Source organism: Sphaerodactylus townsendi, linkage group LG16, assembly GCF_021028975.2.
Source record: "Sphaerodactylus townsendi isolate TG3544 linkage group LG16, MPM_Stown_v2.3, whole genome shotgun sequence".
In the NCBI taxonomy this organism is placed as follows: Eukaryota; Metazoa; Chordata; class Lepidosauria; order Squamata; family Sphaerodactylidae; genus Sphaerodactylus; species Sphaerodactylus townsendi.
This window is the reverse complement of record NC_059440.1, coordinates 4032762-4053007: the sequence shown is the minus strand read 5'-3', so window position 1 is coordinate 4053007 and position 20246 is coordinate 4032762. Positions and strand designations below refer to the sequence as shown.

At 47.0% G+C, this 20246-nt stretch overlaps 1 protein-coding gene across 1 annotated transcript in view; it reads right to left on the bottom strand.

The window, feature by feature from the left end:
- Positions 1 to 1170: 1170 nt before the first annotated feature.
- The window catches only part of CA4 (carbonic anhydrase 4), a 64696-nt gene continuing 45620 nt past the window's right edge, over positions 1171 to 20246 (bottom strand). The window contains exons 2-8 of the mRNA XM_048518469.1: positions 14898 to 14942; positions 12355 to 12525; positions 10641 to 10798; positions 8377 to 8466; positions 6463 to 6526; positions 3105 to 3268; positions 1171 to 2060 (exon numbers count right to left, since the gene is read on the bottom strand). Coding sequence (XP_048374426.1) covers positions 1875 to 2060; positions 3105 to 3268; positions 6463 to 6526; positions 8377 to 8466; positions 10641 to 10798; positions 12355 to 12525; positions 14898 to 14942 — 878 coding nt within the window. The 3' untranslated portion in view covers positions 1171 to 1874. The remainder of the gene's footprint in view (positions 2061 to 3104; positions 3269 to 6462; positions 6527 to 8376; positions 8467 to 10640; positions 10799 to 12354; positions 12526 to 14897; positions 14943 to 20246) is intronic.

Here is a 20246-nt window from a genome sequence, read left to right as displayed (position 1 = left end):
TATTATCGAAGGCTTTCACGGCCAGAATCACTGGGGTGGTGTGAGGTTTCCGGACTATATGGCCGTGTTCTAGTAGCATTTTCTCCTGACGTTTCGCCTGCATCTGTGGCCGGCACCTTCAGAGGATCCTCTGAAGATGCCAGCCACAGATGCGAGCGAAATGTCTGGAGAAAATGCTACTAGAACACGGCCATACAGCCTGGAAACAACACAACACAACACAACACCCAGGCAGGTATTCTTTAACTGGGTTGTTATTATACATCAAATATGGGTGAATAGGAATGTAAAGTGACAGAAACCAGGCAGCAGGAGTCTGTTGCATTCTTCCAGTTATTTATTTATTGCTTCCCAGACCAAAATAAAACAACTTCCCCCGAAGCTTTTAAATAATACAAAAATACCGATACAGTCTTTTGAATTCGCCTTGAGTATAAATATCCATTTCACTTCTTTCATAATGGATTCTCGTTCCCTGACTTTTGAACAAAGCTTTTTGCTATAAAATTAGAGCCGAGCAAGAGATAATCTTTTCTGCCGTTAAAGCTGTGTGAAAGCCCGGGTGATTTCGCCTCGAATGGGGCTGTGTGCAGAAAATGGGACAGTGGTTGTCCGAAGGAGGCACGGCTCAGCATTTCTAGCAATCGAGAGACCCTATTTCCAATTTGCTTTAAAAAAAAATCAACGTGATCACCACTTTTCCATCATCTTGGTGCAAGGAAACAATAATCCAGATCAGTGATTCCCAACCAGGGTTCCGTGGTACCCTGGGGTACCATGAGCACGTCCCAGGGGTACCACGACAATGCTACCGCCTGCCCCCCCACCGGAATCAAATGGATTTTGAAGTGAGGGTGGGGTGGGGTTGGAAGCCTCACGGGCTCCCTTTAAACAACATTGAAAAACAGCATAGTTTTATTTGCCTAGATTTGGTGTGCATTGGGGGGGATCGATTTAAAGAAGAGAAGAAGAAGAGTTTGGATTTATATCCCCCCTTTCTCTCCTGTAGGAGACTCAAAGGGGCTGACAATCTCCTTGCCCTTCCCCCCTCACAACAAACACCCTGTGAGGTGGGTGAGGCTGAGAGAGCTCTGAGAAGCTGTGACTAGCCCAAGGTCACCCAGCTGGCGTGTGTGGGAGTGCACAGGCTCATCTGAATTCCCCAGAGAAGCCTCCACAGCTCAGGCGGCAGAGCTGGGAATCAAACCCGGTTCCTCCAGATTAGAGACACGAGCTCTTAACCTCCTATGCCACTGCTGCTCCCTTTAAATCCGCCCAATCCATGTTGAGTTTAGGCAAACAAACAACGTGGTTGTCAATGCTGCTTTCCCTCCCCTCCCCCTGCTTGCCGCTCCCCCCTAAAAAAAATGCAAAAAATGCAAAAAACGAACCTCAAGGGTACCCTGAAATAGGAAGAGCGAGGTCAAGGGTACCGTGACGTTGAAACGGTTGGGAAACACCGATCCAGATAAAGAAGCGCTTTGCAAACTGATCTCGGATAGGGCCTGCGCTCCCGAGTTGCTTGGGTTGGTTGATTTTTAAATCTTTCTGTTCGTGTTTGCACGTGTGCGTAAATGTATGTATGTGCAATTTTACATTTCAAGGACTTGGTTTAGAGCCGCCTTCCCCTCCTTTTCTATGGCCCCGTTTCTGATGTCCGGCTCTTCAAATGGCCGTAGTTTTGCTGCATAGGGGAATTAGGAGCATGCTTCCTTGTTCTGCATCTTAGCTGTGAGCTTATAGCTCTGGCTGGCCAAAAGGGACCCCGGTTCTTCCAAGTGTGTGGATGCGTGTTTGCCGTGCTCCTGCCATCTATTTTAAAGACTGGTGCCCTCGGGATTCAGAGACAAATTAAACAAGCAAAATCAAACGGTTCATTGCGTAAAAGAAAGCAAGAGGTACGAAGCCACTGGAAGCAGAAGTAATGTCTTTGCCCGAGGCAGGAGGGCATTCGAGTCTGACTTGTAGACTGTTCGGGCACCCAGAGACTGAACTGGCCGAAAGTTGTCCTCCATAGGCAAATCTTTGTTGAAGTACAGCTTCATCCAGAACTCCTGTACCTGCAAAACCACCAGACAATCAGAAAATTATTTCCTTCCCTTCGGAACCACTGGATTTGTTGAGGGGGTTGGAGGGGGTTGGAGAAGAGTGTGTCTACTCCTACTGTGTTTTTCCTCCTTAAATCCCAAATTTCATAGCTAAAGTGTTTCCCCTCTTCCTGGGCCACTAGCGGAGGGTTAAGAAGACATACTGCAATGCAGGGCCAACCTCATTCCATAGTTTTTAAGTGCTGAAGTGGTTTCCCCCAAAGAATTCCCCTTTTGATTTAGTTGTGCGTGTAAATCAGAGGTGGGATCCAGCAGGTTCTCACAGGTTCCCGAGAGTAGGTTACTAATTATTTGTGTGTGCCGAGAGGGGGTTACTAATGGGTGATTTTGCCACGTGATTTTGGCCTTAGTTACGCCCCTCCTCTCAGCAGTAGCACGCAGAACTTGAAGCAGTCTAGCAGGAGGTGCACCGGTGTGCGTGGCAGCCTGCGCCTGCGTGCGTTCGTTTCCCGAATGGGTTATTTTCCCGAATGGGTTATTTTCCTTAAGGTGGTTGGGTTATTTTCTCTGCCTCCCCGCATCACCTGAATGCCCTCTGCAGGCGGTGTGATAGCCCGGCAGTGGTGCTGTCCCTGGCTGCCGGAGGCTTGTGGACTGAGCTGCGTGTTTCAACACTTTAGCTCCCAGGTACAGTTCAGGCTTGATTTGACTTCGATTTAATTGGACAGCACCAAATTGTGCTAAAATGCCCCATGAGGTTGTAAACCGCGGAAAGGTGGTGCTATTGATTTGCTTGAAACTCGTTGATCTAAAACGGGGTGGCCAACCTAGGGTGCTCCAGAGGTTCGTGGACTACAATTCCCATCAGCCCCTGCCAGCACGGCCAATTGACCATGCTGGCAGGGGCTGATGGGAATGATCCATAATTCTGAACATCAACAAACTAACCACCTATCTTAACAAATAGCAGCCCTGATGACAGGGGCTTTAAAAAGGTGGGAACGGCTGCAGGCTGGTCCTGCCCTAAGTAACTCCGCCCCTTGCGGTTTGACTCACCTGTGTTGAGCTAAGTATAATGGGCTCCTTAAATAAGGTCCAGATGACACCCTCGCTGCAGCCAGGTGTGGTGAGAGAACCATTATACCGATAGTATTCGGACAGATCCTCCTCTTTAGGGATGAAGGAAGACAGGGGCAAAGAAGCCATCTCTGTTTTATTTCCTAGGAACATGATTTGTGGGATTTAACCCTGTTGCATGTTTTTTTTTCCTGAAAATCAGTTTGGCAACAATATTCATTCATTCATTCATTCATTCATTCATTCATTCATTCATTCATTCATTCATTCATTCATTCATTCATTCATTCATTCATTCATTCATTCATTGGGGTGCTGTCTGGTTTCCAGGCTGTATGGCCATGTCCTAGCAGCATTCTCTCCTGCTAGAACACGGCCATACAGCCCGGAAACCAGACAGCACCCCAGTGATTCCGGCTGTGAAAGCCTTCGACAGTACATTCATTCATTCATTCGTTCGTTCGTTCGTTCGTTCGTTCGTTCGTTCGTTCATTCATTCGATTTCTTATACCGCCCACCCCTGAAGGGCTCTGGGCAGTGTACAGCATATAAAATTCAAATATATAGACCCAATGATAACATAAAATTAATAAATACAATATAAAATAGAGTACAAATAGATGGCAAGATGGCAGTCCAGTTTAGATCAGTTGGAATATAGGGGATGGGAATGGCAATTCAGATTGTAGCAGTCCCTTCTTTGTCTATCAGTGTTATGTAGACTTCCTGCCAAGATGAGCGCAGTATTTTCTCAGTATTTCATTCATTACATTTTTCAATGATACCATTAATTTTTCTTTCAAGGACTTGTAATACATTGCTGCAAGTCCATCTGGCCCCGTTGCTTGGTCTTTTTCCATTTGTTGTAGCTCGTTATATTTCTTGAACCATAATAGTTTGATCCAATGTATCCCTGGGTTCAGACGTGAACTTCTCAGTATGTGTTCTGTTCATATACTCCTGTTATTCTGTTACTGAATCCTTTTTGTACACAGTGGAACCTCGGTTTTTGTGGGTAATCCATCCAAAAAGAATCGATGAAAACCAAAACTGATGAAAACCGAGGCAAATTGATGAAAACCGAGACAAATTTTTCGCAAAAATCGTTGAAAACCGAAACCGATGAAAACCGAAGGCAATGAAAACCGAGGTTCCACTGTAATTCTAAATAGAGCAAACTGTTCCTGTATCTCTTTTTTTCTATATGAGTGATTCAGTCTTGTTTCCTCACTCCTGTTATCATTCATTTTTCAGTTTATTTCCTTAAATAATGTTCCAGATATCTTCCAGGTTTGTTTGCAAATTCAAAATGCTTTAGCCTTCAAAATTTAATTTCCTTCATATCCCCCCAGTGTCTAGCATAACTAACTGATTTCTTAATTGCTTAATATCAATTAGAATTGTAAGGCAATTTTTATGCTGTTGTTCCAGCATTTGAATTCTGCTTTTCTTTTTCTTTCATTTGTTTGCTTGAAGCTATGGCTATTATGTTCCCTCTCAAATAACTCTTACTGGTTTCCCAAATCATTGCAACAGGGATATCAGCTGTATTGTATAAGCTGAAACATTCTTAAGAACATAAGAACATAAGAACAAGCCTGCTGGATCAGACCAGAGTCCATCTAGTCCAGGTGTAAGGTTGCAGTTCAACCTTGGAGAGGTTCTCGCCGGAGGTTTTGGCTTAACGCCCAGGAAGGGGAATTTTACTGTTTTGGTTATCTTTACTTGCTTGCTTGCCTGTGTGAAACTCTGTGAAAACCTGCCTTGTTTATATTCTTTTGGGTGGGAGCCTGTCTGATGCCCTGGATAAGCGGTTGCTTGAGATCTGGGTGTTAGTTCTCGCATTGCCTGTTCCTGACTAAGAATGCCAGCTCAATAAAGAACAACACGGTTGCTTTTGACTGGACTTTACTGGTTCGTTACACCAGCACTCCTGCTGCTTTCGTGCTTAACCCCATGCCAGAATAAGGTTGAACCAGTAAAATTCAGAGCTCAGAGCAGCAAGAAAGGCTGCAGAGAGCTCTTTTCAAGAGGAACAAGGCTACCAGACTCGGGGACCTTGGTTGTATAAGCCCTTGACACCTTGTTAAGGTAAGCTACCCAATATTGTTGGGAACTTACTGGGAAGGTAGTTTATTTTTTGCTATGTTGTAAATGTTGGAGTTTATTGTTTCAGGGTTTCTTTTTGTGGTTGTAATGGGTGAGAGTTCTCTTGGAAACCTTCATCATGTTGCATCCTGTTCATCAAGCCCTTGGAGTCTTCAGGAGCCAACCCACTTGCAAAGAAGATTGGACTTGGCAGTATCAGTTGACTGTAACTAGAAGGACTTGAAATGCAAACTGAACAGGACCTTGAATTGTAATGTTAAATGTTGATGGTTAATGTTATTTGTAAAGAAGTAAAGCTGTTTTGTTTAAATTTACAGTTCTTTTACGCTCCTTCCAAGTACTGCCCACAGAACCCACAAGCTGAGGTTACACTCGCAGTGGCCCACCTGCCTTTGGGAGCTCACATGCAGGATGTGAAAGCAAGGGCCTTCTGCTGCTGCTGCTGCTGCTGCTGCTCCCGAGCACCCAGAGGTGGGGGGATGCGCAATGCTTTCTGGGTGTCTTTAATGAGTGTGGTAGCGGGGCGTTCCGGGGCAGGACGGGGTGGAGGGTGCACCGGGCCCTTTCCCTCCCTTGCTACGCCTCTGCGAGCACCTTCTATATCTTTTCTAAATTTTTTACTATGTCTTCTTGTAATAGAAGATTGTCGTTTAATCTCCATATTCCCCTTTTTGCCTCTGTTCTGTTGCAAAGTTATTACTAACGGATTGTGATTTACAAAGATTTTTTGGCTGCATCTTTGCATTCTCTAGATGGATAACTGCAGTTTTTGATATTGAGCATCTATCAGCCCTTGACTATGTTTGGTGTCTGTCGGAAAAGAAAGTATATTCCTCAGTATTCAGATTTGTGGTCCTCCAAACGTTTTCCAGTTGTAGCAGTTCCACGTAATGAAATACATTCTTAGAAACTTTGCCTTCTTTGGTTTTTTGGACCTAACTTTTTTATCTGTTAGCCCATTCATGTCTCCAAAGATCCTTATCTGTCCTTATTGAAAATCTAATATAGATTGGGAAAAAATCTTTTTTTCCTCTCTTGTGTTGTTTGAGGCATATTGCCACTCTTCTCCTCTGCATCTGGGGTTGTGTTTGTGCATATGGCCCTCTCCTTCCTGCAGGACCCCTTTGTCACTGACTCCTCCTCCTGTGGCTGCCATTTTGTAGCTGCAGTCCACCCTTCCGGGAGTTCTTCTTTAACAAAGTAACTTCAGATCTGTTCAGCTACTTACCATGGTAGGGAACGTCTTGGAACTTCGAAATTAAATTATTATAATCCTTGTTCTCATCGCCAGTCTACAGAAGAACAAAAATAAATAACATCAATCAATCAGCTGTAACTTTCCTCACCTTTCCCATATGAAATTCAGCTAATCGTGGTGCGGGTTCGTGGATTCCCTCTCTCTAGCTCAGGGGTAGGGAACCTGCGGCTCTCCAGATGTTCAGGAACTACTGGCATCAGCCCCTACCAGCATGGCGAATTGGCCATGCTGGTAGAAAGCAATTAGACCGGAAACCGCGGAATTCTATACTGCTGATTCTCATAAAAGTCCAGCTGATCATTTATTGTGTATAGCCAAAGGCCATCGTAACAATGACATTGGGATACAGTGTATAGAGGTAAAACAACCAAGGCCACCGTCTGTATCCCTACTTGCTGCCCAGGCAAACAGATAAACACTCTTGGGCCGTTTCCGCATGGCCAAATAACAGCGCCTTAGGTGGAAAAAACACCATCCCTGGAGCTATTAAACACTGAACAGTGACAGTGTTAGGCGCTGCCTGCGGGATCATCGCGTGCAGTCTGACCTCCACGGCTTCATTTAAGCCGGTGGCATGCCTCTGGCTGTGCAGAAATGGCCATAGCAAATGCGATGAGATTTAATAAAGTGCCAGTACAAACACTGTACTTAGTAAACGTCTGATCTAATCCCGGCTGTATATACTTGGTGCTACTGATTTATTTTCCTTTTCTTGATCAATGGGCACAGCAAGGATCTGCGGCAGTAGCAACAGCCTCATCCCCAACCACTAGACAGATTAACTATTAGATTATTTTAATATCAATTTACACAGCAGCAAAGGAAAGGGAAAAGATGCTCGTAATTAATGATCATCAATTAATCTAAAAATCAATTTAATCTTTTAACATGTCCATCTGGTTTTAGTTTATTCCAGAACTGACTGAATGGTTGCCAGGTTTTTTTTTATAATTGGTTCTTGGGCATGGCTTTTCCCATCTGCAAGAATCACAAACTAGCCTTTATGGTTTCCACTGAAAATCCAAATGCCAGTTTTTTGGCAAACTGGTTTCTAATCCTGTGCCCATAACAATCTAACTTCTATCGAATCACTTCTGAAATCTTATCCATTCCACTTTTATCCCATCTTTCCTCCAGGAGTCCTGTGGCATGCCTCCACTTTTCTCTCACAACGACGACTCTGTGGAGTAGGTTTCTCTGAGGAGGAGACTGACTGGTCAACAATCTTGTGGCTCATGGAGGCTGTTTCGCCGCGGTACGATGGGGGTGGAGTGCGGCGTTACGTAATGCGTCGCCGCGAGCGGTCGGTTGACGGGGGGCGAGCAGCATCGCGGAACTCGCCGTACCCCAGCAGCCCACCTTGTCCTCTGGCCTCGGTGTCGCTACGAGCCAGGGGACCGCCTGCCAGCAGCGACAGCTTAGATGCAGGGCAAGGGGACGTGTCCCCTGGCCTGTCGGCTAGCTAATTATCAGTGGCGTTTGAAAGGGAGGAATAAGCCTTCAGCGGCTGTTTTCCCAAAACCTGGCTGGGGAAGCGAGATTAGAGAACAGCGGCTTCAAGCTGTAAACAAGTGAGATTGCAGCTGCGATGCAGCTCGCGTACTATCGCGAGCACAACTCCTGAGGAATGGCGCTTTTGGATGTGAGGATGTGACGCTGGAACTAATCGAACCACTATACCACACTGTCTATTTCCTACCTGGTCCTTTGAGTATATTCCAAGGAAAATTTGAGGGCATCCCCTGACATCACCTTCTGTAGAGATGATAGCTATGAATCATACACACGAACCCCAGGATATCTGCAGTGCTGAGTGACGTTGAGGCAGCTGAGGTTACCAGATCCTTTGCCTGTTTTAAAACAAGTGTTTCCTTCCTTCCTTACCTGTATAAAGAATCCCAATACGGCCACTCCGTTATTTGAAAGGGCTTCTCCTATATCTTTGTGTTGGTCCTTTATGTGGACTATGTGAAGCTACAACAAAAGCAAAAAGGGAGAAAAAAAGATCAGTTTCCCAAGGGTTTTCTTTTTGTTTGTTTTTAATGTCGCTTTGACCTGACTTGGAGAGTCCAGACTGGTGTAATCCAAGCAGGGCTGGTTCTGGATATGCCAGGTGCTTAAGGTTCATACCCAGACCCAAAACAACGGTGTAGCGGTGTAAAGGGTTTAAAAGCGGTGGCGGTGTAAAGGGTTTACACCGTTTTCACCTCCACTGTTTTGAATTTATCTTGAGATCAGCCAAAGATGCAGGGCATACTGCCTATATGGCGGTGATAAGCGAACAACACCGAGACTGTGCCCAAATTGCAACCCAAAACCCACTTATTTATAAGCCAAAGTGCCAACCAGAAGCGAATTTAACCTGAATACTGAGGTTTTCGTTTAGAAGGTGTCGTTACTTTCAGAGGAGTAACTTGGTGGCTTGCTTTTGAAGCAACGTTACCTTTCTCTTCCAACGGGTGAATCAGGACCCTAGCAGGGTTTACTTAGAAGCAGCCCATTGCCAGCCGAACCTCCCAGGTAAAGGATGCGGCTTTTAGTTCTTTGCATGAAAATCGGTGGGGTTTAACAGCGCTTAACAGGGTTACCTACACTGCTTCCCCAAAACTGGGTCTTAGGTTTAATGCTAATAATCAATCCCAAGCCAGCCTAGATGTGTGTGTGTGTGGGGGGGGGGACTCTGTTTGAATGTGCCCACAGAGAAGGCTCTGAGTGCCACCTCTGGCACCCATGCCAGAGGTTCGCCATCACTGGCCTATGGGGACATGGAGTAACCCATGTCCCCGGGTGCACATAGACCCGGGCGCCAGCACTAGCTTTGGGTGATAGACCTGGATGCCGGCACGGGCTCCAGACAGTAGACCTGGCCACTGGGTGGTAGACCTGGCTGCCTGCGGGGGGGGAGGGGGATCCAGGTTTTCCCCGGGCTCCATTTTCCCTAGATACGCCTCTGCTTGGATGAGAGACTACCAAGGAAATCCCAGCTTGCTATACAGAGGCGGGTAATAACAACCCCCCTCCGAAGATCTCTTCCCTTGAAAACACTACAGAGGTCTCCATAGTGCATAGGTGTCAAACTCGCAGCCCTCCAGATGTTATGGACTACAGTTCCCATCATCCCCTGCCGGCATGATGCTGGCAGGGGATGATAAAGGCTTATAGTCCACGGAAGGAAACCTGACACCTGTTCCTCAGTAACAATGAATTAACCATTCGCACACAATTGGAGCTACTCATATTAATAATGAGTAGAGCCCTGAATGGTAAAAAGTAACCAAGTTTGCTTGGAGGTCCAGTAAAAGGAAAAAAAGAAAAAAGAAAGAAAAAAATTAAATTTATAAAAAGGCCAACATTTTTATAGATTTTATTTAATTTGTATTTTAACGTTATTGTGTTTTTTTCAGGTATAAATCTTGATTAGTTTCAAAATTATATTTAAAAAAATACATGAATCACATAGTTTTCATTTCGTCAACTTATTTTGCTTCCTCGTTATTACAATCTTAAACTTAAGTCTCAAATTAATTCCTAATTTTGTATATCCATCCATCCATCCATCCATCCATCCATCCATCCATCCATCCATCCATCCATCCATCCATCCATCCATCCATCCATCCATCCATCCATCCATCCATCCATCCATCCATCCATCCATCCATCCATCCATCCATCCATCCATCCATCCATCCATCCATCCTTCTTCTTTCTTTACTTCATTAAAGACAAAATTCTGTTATACTTATATACACTTTAACTTTGACATAAACTTGGAACGTTATTGACTTGACTTGTAACTTGCGATTTGAGAATTTTAGGTAAATAGGGAACTATTTTTTTCTTGAATTGATGTTAGCAGCGTTTATATTTTAACATCGTCCGGTTCCGGCAGGCGTGAGGGAAGCACGCTTTTACCTTCTCCGCAAGTCTTTTATCAAATATTTATTAACTTTTACCAAATATTTATTAACTTTTACCAAATATTTATTAACTTTTATCATATTTTAACATCAAACAGCGTGCTATGTATATGTATATGCTGGTCTCTGACTGTAAGTTGAAATAAATGGAGTAGAACCCTGAGCTAGTTGTCACGCCCCACACATCAAGAGTTCTGTGCCCATGCTGTCGATAACTTGTTCCCTTACCTCCATGGCGTATCGCTCCCCGTCGATGGTGTGCTCTGATCCGGGTGCCGTTTCATGACTGTGGTTGCTCCCCCAGTGGAAGTGAAACTGAACCGCTCTGTATGTTGTCTCGAGGCCCCCGGATGAGATCTTTGCTGACTCATCGAGGTCCACTTGGACTGACAGAGGCCAAAAAGAGTAAAGGTACTCAGTTATTTTCTGTTGGAGGACCGAGGACAGAGGTGGGATCCAGCAGGTTCTCACAGGTTCCCGAGAGTAGGCTACTAATTATTTGTGTGTACCGAGAGGGGGTTACTAATGGGTGATTTTGCCACGTGATTTTTGCCTTAGTTACGCCCCTCCTCTCAGCAGCAGTGCACAGAACTTGAAGCAGTCTAGCAGGAGGTGCCCCGGCGTGGGTGGCAGCCTGTGCCTGCGTGCCTTCGTTTCCCGCCCAAGGACCAGCACAGCGGCTGCGTCCTTGCCACAGCCCCGCCCAGGAATGCCCCACCCCGGAATGCCCAGCCACGCCCCCGTCGTGCCCCGCCCAGCCCCATTGGCACTACACCACAGTTTGAATCCCACCCCCATGGGAACCTGTTACTAAAATTTTTGGATCCCACCACTGACCGAGGGAGACACAATGGTTGACAATCGCCCCTCCCAGAGAGTGGCGTTGTGGTTATGAGCAGGTTTACTTTAATCTAGAGCAGGGGTAGGGAACCTGCGGCTCTCCAGATGTTCAGGAACTACAATTCCCATCAGCCCCTACCAGCATGGCCAATTGGCCATGCTGACAGAGGCTGATGGGAATTGTAGTTCCTGAACATCTGGAGAGCCGCAGGTTCCCTACCCCTGATCTAGAGGAACCAGATTTGATTCTCCGCTCTGCCACCTGAGCTGTGGGGGCTTATCTGGGGAATTCAGATTAGCTTGTGCACTCCAAATAATGCTTGTAAACATTTTCTTTTCAATAAATACTTTCTTTTTTAAAAAAATTGATATTAACTTTATTAGTTTCCGAGTGTGACAAAAATTCATTAAAACAAGTACAGACATAATCCACTTCAAGTACAAGCAAGTACAATAAATACTTTCCAATGTTGGATACCGGTAGCAGCTCACCTTCACCATCTTGGACACGCTATTGTAAAAGGAGGGTGCAGGACAGTGGTGTAGCACCAACGGGACTGGGGGGAGCGACACCCCAGGCATGCGCCACTGCGGAGGCATGGCCAGGGCATGGCGGGGGCGCTCCAGGGTGTTCTGGGGTGGGGGCGGGCGGTGCTGCGGCAGGGGCACAGGGCGAGCACGTGCCCTGGGCGCAGTTTCCCCTCACTCCGCTTCTGGTACCAGGAGGAGGCTGGCAGTTGGCAAGTAGCTATTCCTCTAGAGGCGCAAGTGGCTGTAAATCTTTCCTGTTGTGCCCAGGAGAGGGGAATCGAGAAATGTAGAGGTCAGGCCTCAGAGCTGGAAAGGAAGCTGGGGAGCTTTGACCCTCCCCAGTGGGAAATTCCTACAAAGGTGGTGGCAGTTACCTGAGAGAGAGAGAAAAACCCCTTCTAGGAGAAGTTGGGAACCCCTGGGGGAGACCCGGGTGGAATAGAGCCTGCAGGTCAAAGCCACGGAAGGCAAAGGTGAAATACGAACCCAGAACTTCCAAGCTGAAAACCTTTGCCTGATATCCCGGCTTCAATGCAGACCTTGACGAGAAAGGAAAATAAATGCTCCTTACCAGAATGGCCAGTGTTCTTTAGGATCCATTTATTTTCCTGTACGTTTTGATAGTTTTCAAACTTGAAGGGCGTGAGGTTCCAATCCGTTTCCACTTTGTTGGTGACAATGTTGATGGGGGACTGGGTCTTCCCTCCGCATTCTTTGTTCACCACAAACCAGTTGCGGGGGTCTGTTTGGGAGGGGGAACAAACAGGGGCAAAACAGAAATGGTTTAGAGGGCTACCAGCCCCTTGATAGTGGCAGGGAATCCCCACCCCCCACAACTCAGAGAGTCAGTGGGAGAAAAAGGGGGCTGACAGGTTATAAAATGTCTGTCAGTGAGTGTTAGGCTAACGGCATGATGTTACTTCTGGCAGAAAACACACACATGCAGAATAATGCACTTTCAAACTGCTTCCAGTGCTCTTTGAAGCTGTGCGGAATAGCAAAATCCACTTGCAAACAGTTGTGAAAGTGGTTTGAAAACGCATTATTTTGTGTGTGCGGAAGGGGCCTAGAATTGTAAGAAATTCAGTGCAAAAACTCTGCTTTACCAGCGACTTTTCAGCAATTCCTAAAGCATTGTAATGTCACTCCCGGGTGTAAATGATACCGTTGCATCGGTATTGGTTTTATACTGTATGATTATTTGTGTGGTTTTATTGATGTTTGCAACCCTGAGCCCCGTTGGGAACGGCGGGATATAATCGAAAAATAAATACATAAAATAAATTTAAAAAGGTTTTGTCCAATGGCCAGGATCTGTCATCTAGAGTAGGGCTCAACCCGATGTCTCAGAGACTCCAATGCAGTTTAATTAACGCAAAGAACATTCCAGAATCTGAAGGAATGTCAAACATGAACAATTAGCACAAGTGCTAGTCCTCTGGAATGGGAGAGTCCTACTGAGACCCACCCTGCACAAGTCAGAGCAGAGTTAGTTCTACTGGAAGCTCTCAGCCTTGGGTGTGATTCAAGATGCCATCGATATATATAAACCTTTAATGGCATAATTAAAACATGCCATAATTGTCCTCTGTGACAGGTAGGAGTTCTTCCCACCTTGACTACAGAGGAAATCTTTGTTCTTGTTTCCTTGCCCTGGGAGCAGATTCTACTTTCCTGCCAGGCAAAAAAAAAATTAGGCAGGTCTAGGGTGTAGGGCCCAGGACAGCTTGTAAAGAGCTCACAGTGATTCCTGCTCTTAAAGGAAATTAGCTGGAATTAGCTGTTACAGAAGACTCTTCCTACCAACTAGTCACTTCAACTCTGTCTCATCGCTCCTCATCGCTCATCTACCACCCAGAGGTTCCCACCTTACAAGGCTCCAAAACGTGCCAAAGATCTTGAAATTCCAGACTTCAATCCTCCTCTTGGCTTCTTTCTTTCCCCTTTAGTTAGCACTCATTACGATACCCCTCAAAGTTATGGGCCGTTTCCCCGCTCGCCTTTTGTTGCACGCTACTCGCTCCAAGTAACGTGGGGTCCAGCGGCACTCCCCATGACCGGAGCGGCGACAACGCAGCCGCCCCAATTCTGCCGCCCTCGCGACCCCTCAGCGCGCATCATTTCTTGCAAAACCCCACGCAGAGCGCGCGCAGTGGGGAGCATGACTGTGCACTCAGAAACACCCGCGGTTAACGAAGCCCGGTAAGCCTTGCTTTTCTTTTCAAAGTGGGGAAATGGCCATGGTTGGTCTCCTGATGCCTTTTCCACTTATTTATTTGTTTGTGTATCTTGAAAGAACTACCCCACCCTCCCACGACAAAGCAGGGCTCAGAGTGTCTAACAATTACAATTACACTGGGAATTACAAGGTTGAGAGTGTGTATAGAATTTGTTGATCCTTGACTGTAATTTGCTAGTCTTTGACTGTAATAAATTGGAATTGAGTATCTAACAACAATTAAAATGCAATCAATACAATAAGAACAATTAAAAACACAAAATAAATACAATCCAAGTTACCACTGTCCACTCATTACAATGTCTCTCCAAAGCATGGTAGCCTTTCAATGCCTTTTCCTTTTATTTGTTGATGTATGGGTCTTGATAAAAATATCCCACCCTGCCACCACTAAGCGGGGCTCAGAATGGCTAACAACAATTAAAATGCAATCAATACATTAAGAACAATTAAAAACACTAAATAAATACAATAAAACACAGTTTTATAAATATGATAACATACAATTTAGCTCCACCCAGACCCAGATTTTTTTTTGGGTGGAGAGGGGTGTGGGACGGCTTATCCCAGGAGCACTTATTCAGCTTCCAGGGGTGACCAACCTATGATGCTCCAGATGTTCATGGACTACAGTTCCCATCAGCCCCTGCCAGCATGACCAATTGGCCATGCTGGCAGGGGCTGATGGGAATTGTAGTCCATAAATATCTGGAGCACCATAGGTTGGCCACCCCTGATGCATGCCTGCGTATGAGGGACGGATGCACGTGTATAGTTTTGACTGTCCCACAAAGGATGGATTATTTAGCCCTAGTCCAAGACCGGGCAGATTAACCAAGGGGAGATTTTAAAAAGGCAAAACTCTTTCAACTTACCTCTACATCCTGGGTTGTGACACAGCTGCGACGCGTAGCACCACTCTGCAAGAGACAGAAATAACGTCAATATCGTAGGAAACAGCATGACTTAGAGACTCTGGAAGGCTGGTTCACATGAGCCTGACAGTTGCTCGTTGGGGGTGGCCTCCAGAGATGACCTGCATCTCTGAAAGAATCAGGAAGTGGCCAAGAAGCACCACCTTCAAAACAAAGTTCTCATCCGTGGAGAATATTCATCCATCAATTGCCAACAGCACAAGTGATAGGAGACCGAAAGGACGCACAGAAAAGGAAGCTCTTAGAGCAGGGATCTTCAAACTATGACCCTCCAGATGTTCATAGACTACAGTTCCCATGAGCCCTACCACTTGGCCATGCTGGTAGGGGCTGATGGGAATTGTAGTCCATGAACATCTGGAGGGCCATAGTTTGAAGGCCCCTGTCTTAGAGCAATGTTTTCCGGTCTTCCTTCTTTCATACCAACTCGCCGGCTGAGCAACCATTTTACATTTGCCATGGATCTGCATTATGGGTGATTGTCAGTCATATTCTTGGGCACACGTGCCCTTCACAAGGCAGTTCAGGCCTTTTGGATCTCCGTGTGGGATGCATTCTACCCACATGTTCAGTTCTCTCTCATAAACACCGTGACCTGCCTGTTACAAGGTCAGAACACCAATTGGTCATCTAGCTCAAGAATATGTCTTCTGCCTAGCAGAAGCTATTTAGACACTTAGGCTCATTCCGCACATGCAGAATAATGCACTTTCAAACTGCTTTCAGCGCTCTTTAAAGCTGTGCGGAATAGCAAAATCCACTTGCAAACAGTTGTGAAAGTGGTTTGAAAACCCATTATTTTGCGTGTGCGGAAGGGGCCTAAGTGTCAGGCCTGCGGCATGCTCGGCCTGGCAGCTCGCACGTCCACACCAAGGTCACAGATGGCTCGGCCATTATCATCGCCCGAGGCTAAGGAGGCCTCCCCTGCTCGCATGTAACTAGTCAATAGAGCTTAACTGTTCAGTCTTATCTGCCTTTCTCCGAAGGAGTGTACTGTCCGTCCTAAACAATGCCTCTGTTCCCACCGTCCTTTCTAATGCTGATATTATGGGAATGCCAGGCTGAGGGGGGTTACGGGTTGAATCTTTCTGCAACTTACAGGTATATACAGAGGCCAGAGAGCCAAACTTCAGTTTCGGCTATCTGAGCCTTGGGCTGACACAGTTCCAATAAAGCTCTTGAAACCTTCTTGAGTCTTGTTTGATGACTGGAGTAACAGACCCTTACACTTAGACCAAGAAAGGTTTTTCCCAGTACCTGAAGCCCCTTAACTAAAAATGCCATTTTACCCAAAGTCTCAAGGAAATAAATGCAACGGAGCAACTTCATAATCAACAGAATGTTTTAGTTTCAGGGTGTAGCTGTGTTGGTCTGCAGTTGAACAGTTAGATTTGAACCCAACAAGATTGGGGGGGGGGGTATGAGCTTTCCCTTCGTCAGATCTTACTCTGAAAACCTATAGCTGGGAAATCTTGGCCCCTTCCGCATTGTAGGAGTCAACCTTAGATCGACTTGAGTCTGACCCGAGTCCTCCGCACAGACGTAGCGTCGGACTCGTGTCTGACTCGACTCACCCCCTCTCGCCGTTGAATTTCCGAGCTTGACTGGGGGGTCGAGTCGACTGGCGAACTCGGGTTGCGCTTGAGCCGAATCCGGCTGAGTGCGGAATCTCTGTCGACTCGACTCTGCCATCTAGCCAATCACAGCTCAGTATTTTGCCCATGCGCAGAACGGGAGACTCGTGGCGGCGGCGAAAAGCTTTGGGCATGTGCAGAACGGGGGACTCAGCAACCAATCAGAATGCAGCGCAGGGAGGTGGTCCCGCCCTCTGAGCTCGGCTCCAGAGACACGAGTCAGCTGCTGTGCGGAGGAACGGGAGGACTCGAGCTGAGGTATGATTCCGCCGACACGAGTTGAACCTGAGTCGCCTTGTGTGTCCAGAAGGGGACATAGTTGATCTGCACTCCTGGACTCAGATCTAGAATCTTCTAGGAATCTCTCACTGTGCCATGACTCTCTTTCACTCCCTCCCCCTCTCTGGGTGTGTCTAGGAACTGTAACATCAGGAACGTACACCTTTACTACATAAATAACAAATTTACAGTTATGTTTTGAGATCAGAAGCTTTGATCCACATTTTCTTCAAATCAATAACAACTCCTGTTGGCTACCTTAAGCACCCAAACATGCTCACTGCCGTGGTTATCTTAAAGAATTCCACCTCACTCCCTCCTGGATCGTGTAAACATGACAAAGCCTTGGAAAAATTCATCCAGAGAAATCTTGGATGGGCATCGCTGCGGAGGTCAGATAGATAGCGTTCGGAGCAATGTTACTTGGGGTGGGGTGTGATTGTTTTTAACTGCAACTGTTCCAAAATGAAATGTTATCATTCTTTTTTAAAAGCCTGCTTTTGGAGGAGGGAAAGAATTCTGAAGCGGGGCCCGTCACTTTTCCAGGTTCAGTGATTCACGGCCCCCTCAGATCCACTTATGCCAGTGATGGCGAACCTTTTCGAGACCGAGTGCCCAGATTGCAACCCAAAACCCACTTATTTATTGCAAAGTGCCAACACGGCAATTTAATACTGAGGTTTTAGTTTAGAAAAAAACGATTGGCTCCGAAGCATGCGTAACTCGGGAGTAAGCTTGGTGGTAGTCGGTGGCTTTGCTTTGAAGCAACTGTGCAACTCTTCCAACGGGTGAATCACTACCCTAGGAGGGTTTACTCAGAAGCAAGCCCCATTGCCAGCAACCGAGCTTACTCCCAGGTAAAGGATCGTGTTTTAGTTCTTCGCATGAAAATCAGTGGGGTTTAACAGCACTTAACAGGGATACCTACACTGCTTCCCCAAAACTAGGTCTTAGTTTTAATGCTAATAATCGATCCCAGCGGCCCAGGCCAGCCTAGATGTGGGTGGGGGGGGACTCTGTTTGCGCTTGCCCACGGAAAGGGCTCTGAGTGCCACCTCTGGCACCCGTGCCTATGGTTCGCCACCACTGACTTATGCCATCCCAACCAAGGCAGAAAAATCTTTTCAAAGGCGCTGGATCTTTTCAAGTTCATCGGGGATCATCTGAGCAGCTCGAGAACATTTCCGAGTCAGCAGAACGTTGATCCCGCTCAATAATTCAGTGAAATTTTCCCTCCTGGGGTGTCTGTTTCTTGCTACTTCAGCACTGGGTTAGAGGTTATCTGAAATTTCAAGGGGAGGGAATGAGAGTCTGTTTAATCTGCGTGTAATTTAATGAGGCCGGTGCCAACAGTTTGCGTCCTGGGGACGGAGGGCTTCAGGGGATCCGTTTACTGAGCACTTTGAGTGTGAAACTCTCAAGAGTGGCTGCAATTCTTTTCTAGCCTTTTCGACATTTCTCACCATAGTTGCAAGACAGGGGTGTACTGCCCTAGGGACATGGGGTCACCCGTGTCCTTGGGTGCATGCCTTTTGGTCATGTGTGGGGGGCACCTGGCACCCCCACTTGACCAAACGGAGTGTACCCCAGCTGCACACCACCAAGTGCCCCTCCACCTCCCTGCAGGCCGACTTTTGAAAGCACAAAGGTGGGGAGCAGGGCTTTGCCCCTGAGCCCCAACTCCCCTGCCTCCATGCTTTCAAAAGCTCCGGCTGCACAGAGGCCGGGGGCAGGGCTTGGGGCATGGCCCCGCCCCCAAGCCCCACCCGCTAGCCTACGTGGAGATTGGGGCGTGGCCCCGCTCCCCTAAGCCCCGCCCCCAGCACCCATGGTTTCAAAATCCGGGCAGCACAGAGGTGGGGGAGGAGCTCAGCAAGGCGCCCCAACCTGAGAGCGGGGGACACTGGGGGTCGGGCCCGGAGAAGAAGAAGAAGAAGAAGAAGAAGAAGAAGAAGAAGAAGAAGAAGAAGAAGAAGAAGAAGAAGAAGAAGAAGAAGAAGAAGAAGAAGAAGAAGAAGAAGAAGAAGAAGAAGAAGAGAAGGAGGAGGAGGAGGAGGAGTTTGAATTTATATCCCCCTTTCTCTCCTGCAGGAGACTCAAAGGGACTGACAATCTCCTTGCCCTTCCCCCCTCACAACAAACACCCTGTGAGATAGGTGGGGCTGAGAGAGCTCCAAGTAGCTGTGACTAGCCCAAGGTCACCCAGCTGGCGTGTGTGGGAGTGCACAGGCTAATCTGAATTCCCCAGAGAAGCCTCCACAGCTCAGGTGGCAGAGCTGGGAATCAAACCCGGTTCCTCCAGATTAGATACACGAGCTCTTAACCTCCTACGCCACTGCTGCTCCTTGGAGAAGGACTTGTCTCTGGTTGCCGTTTCCCCCGATACGCCTCTGCTGCTAGATTTCCTCTGACGGGAAGACAGCTTGGTTCGCAGAGTGGCAGGGCTACTTGAGGCTATAGGTAGAGCATCACATGTCGGCAAGCTTCCGTGTGGCAAAAATTCCCTGCTAACAGCAAATCAGCTCAACAGGAATCTTTCTCCCTGCTGTGATGATTTTCTGTTTGCAGGTTGTTACTGTTTTTAATGGAAAACATTCAAACTAGAATCCACTAAGCGCTGTCCACAGTGGGTAGTCTAAATACCAGAATTTAAGGGCATCTAATTAAGGTACTGGGCAGTAGATTCAGAGTGGGCAAAAGTTAATACGTCTTTACTGCACAATGAGTGACTAAAACAGCGGTGGCGAACCTACGGCACGAGTGCCAGAGGTGGCACTCAGAGCCCTTTCTGTGGGCACACGTGCACAGAGTCTTGTGAAGGGGCGGAAAATCACCACCACCACCCCACACACACATCTAGGCTGGCCTGGGCACAATTGTTTACCTGGGAGTAAGCTGGCAATGGGGTTTACTTCTGAGTAAATCCTCCCAGGGTCGTGATTCACCCATTTGAAGCATTGCACGCTTGCTTCACCAAGCTTACTCCCGAGTAACGCGTTTCTAAACAAAAACCTCAGTATTCAGGTTAAATTGCCGTGTTGGCACTTTGCGATAAATGAGTGGGTTTTGGGTTGCAATTTGGGCACTCGGTCTCGAAAAGGTTCGCCATCACTGGACTAAAATATGGAATTCACTGCCAGAGGATGTGGTGATCGACACAGGCGTATGTGGATTTAAGACAGGATTAGACAGATGCATGAAGGAGAGGTCTATCAGTGCCTACTAGCCGTGGTGACTGAAGGGAATGCCCACATTCAGTAGCAGTAAACCTCTGAATCCCAGTGCCAGGAGGCAACCTTAGGGCCTCCTTGGCCAGTATGCCCTGCTGTTGGGCCTCCCGATAAACTGTTTGGCCCCTGTGTGAGACAGGCTGCTG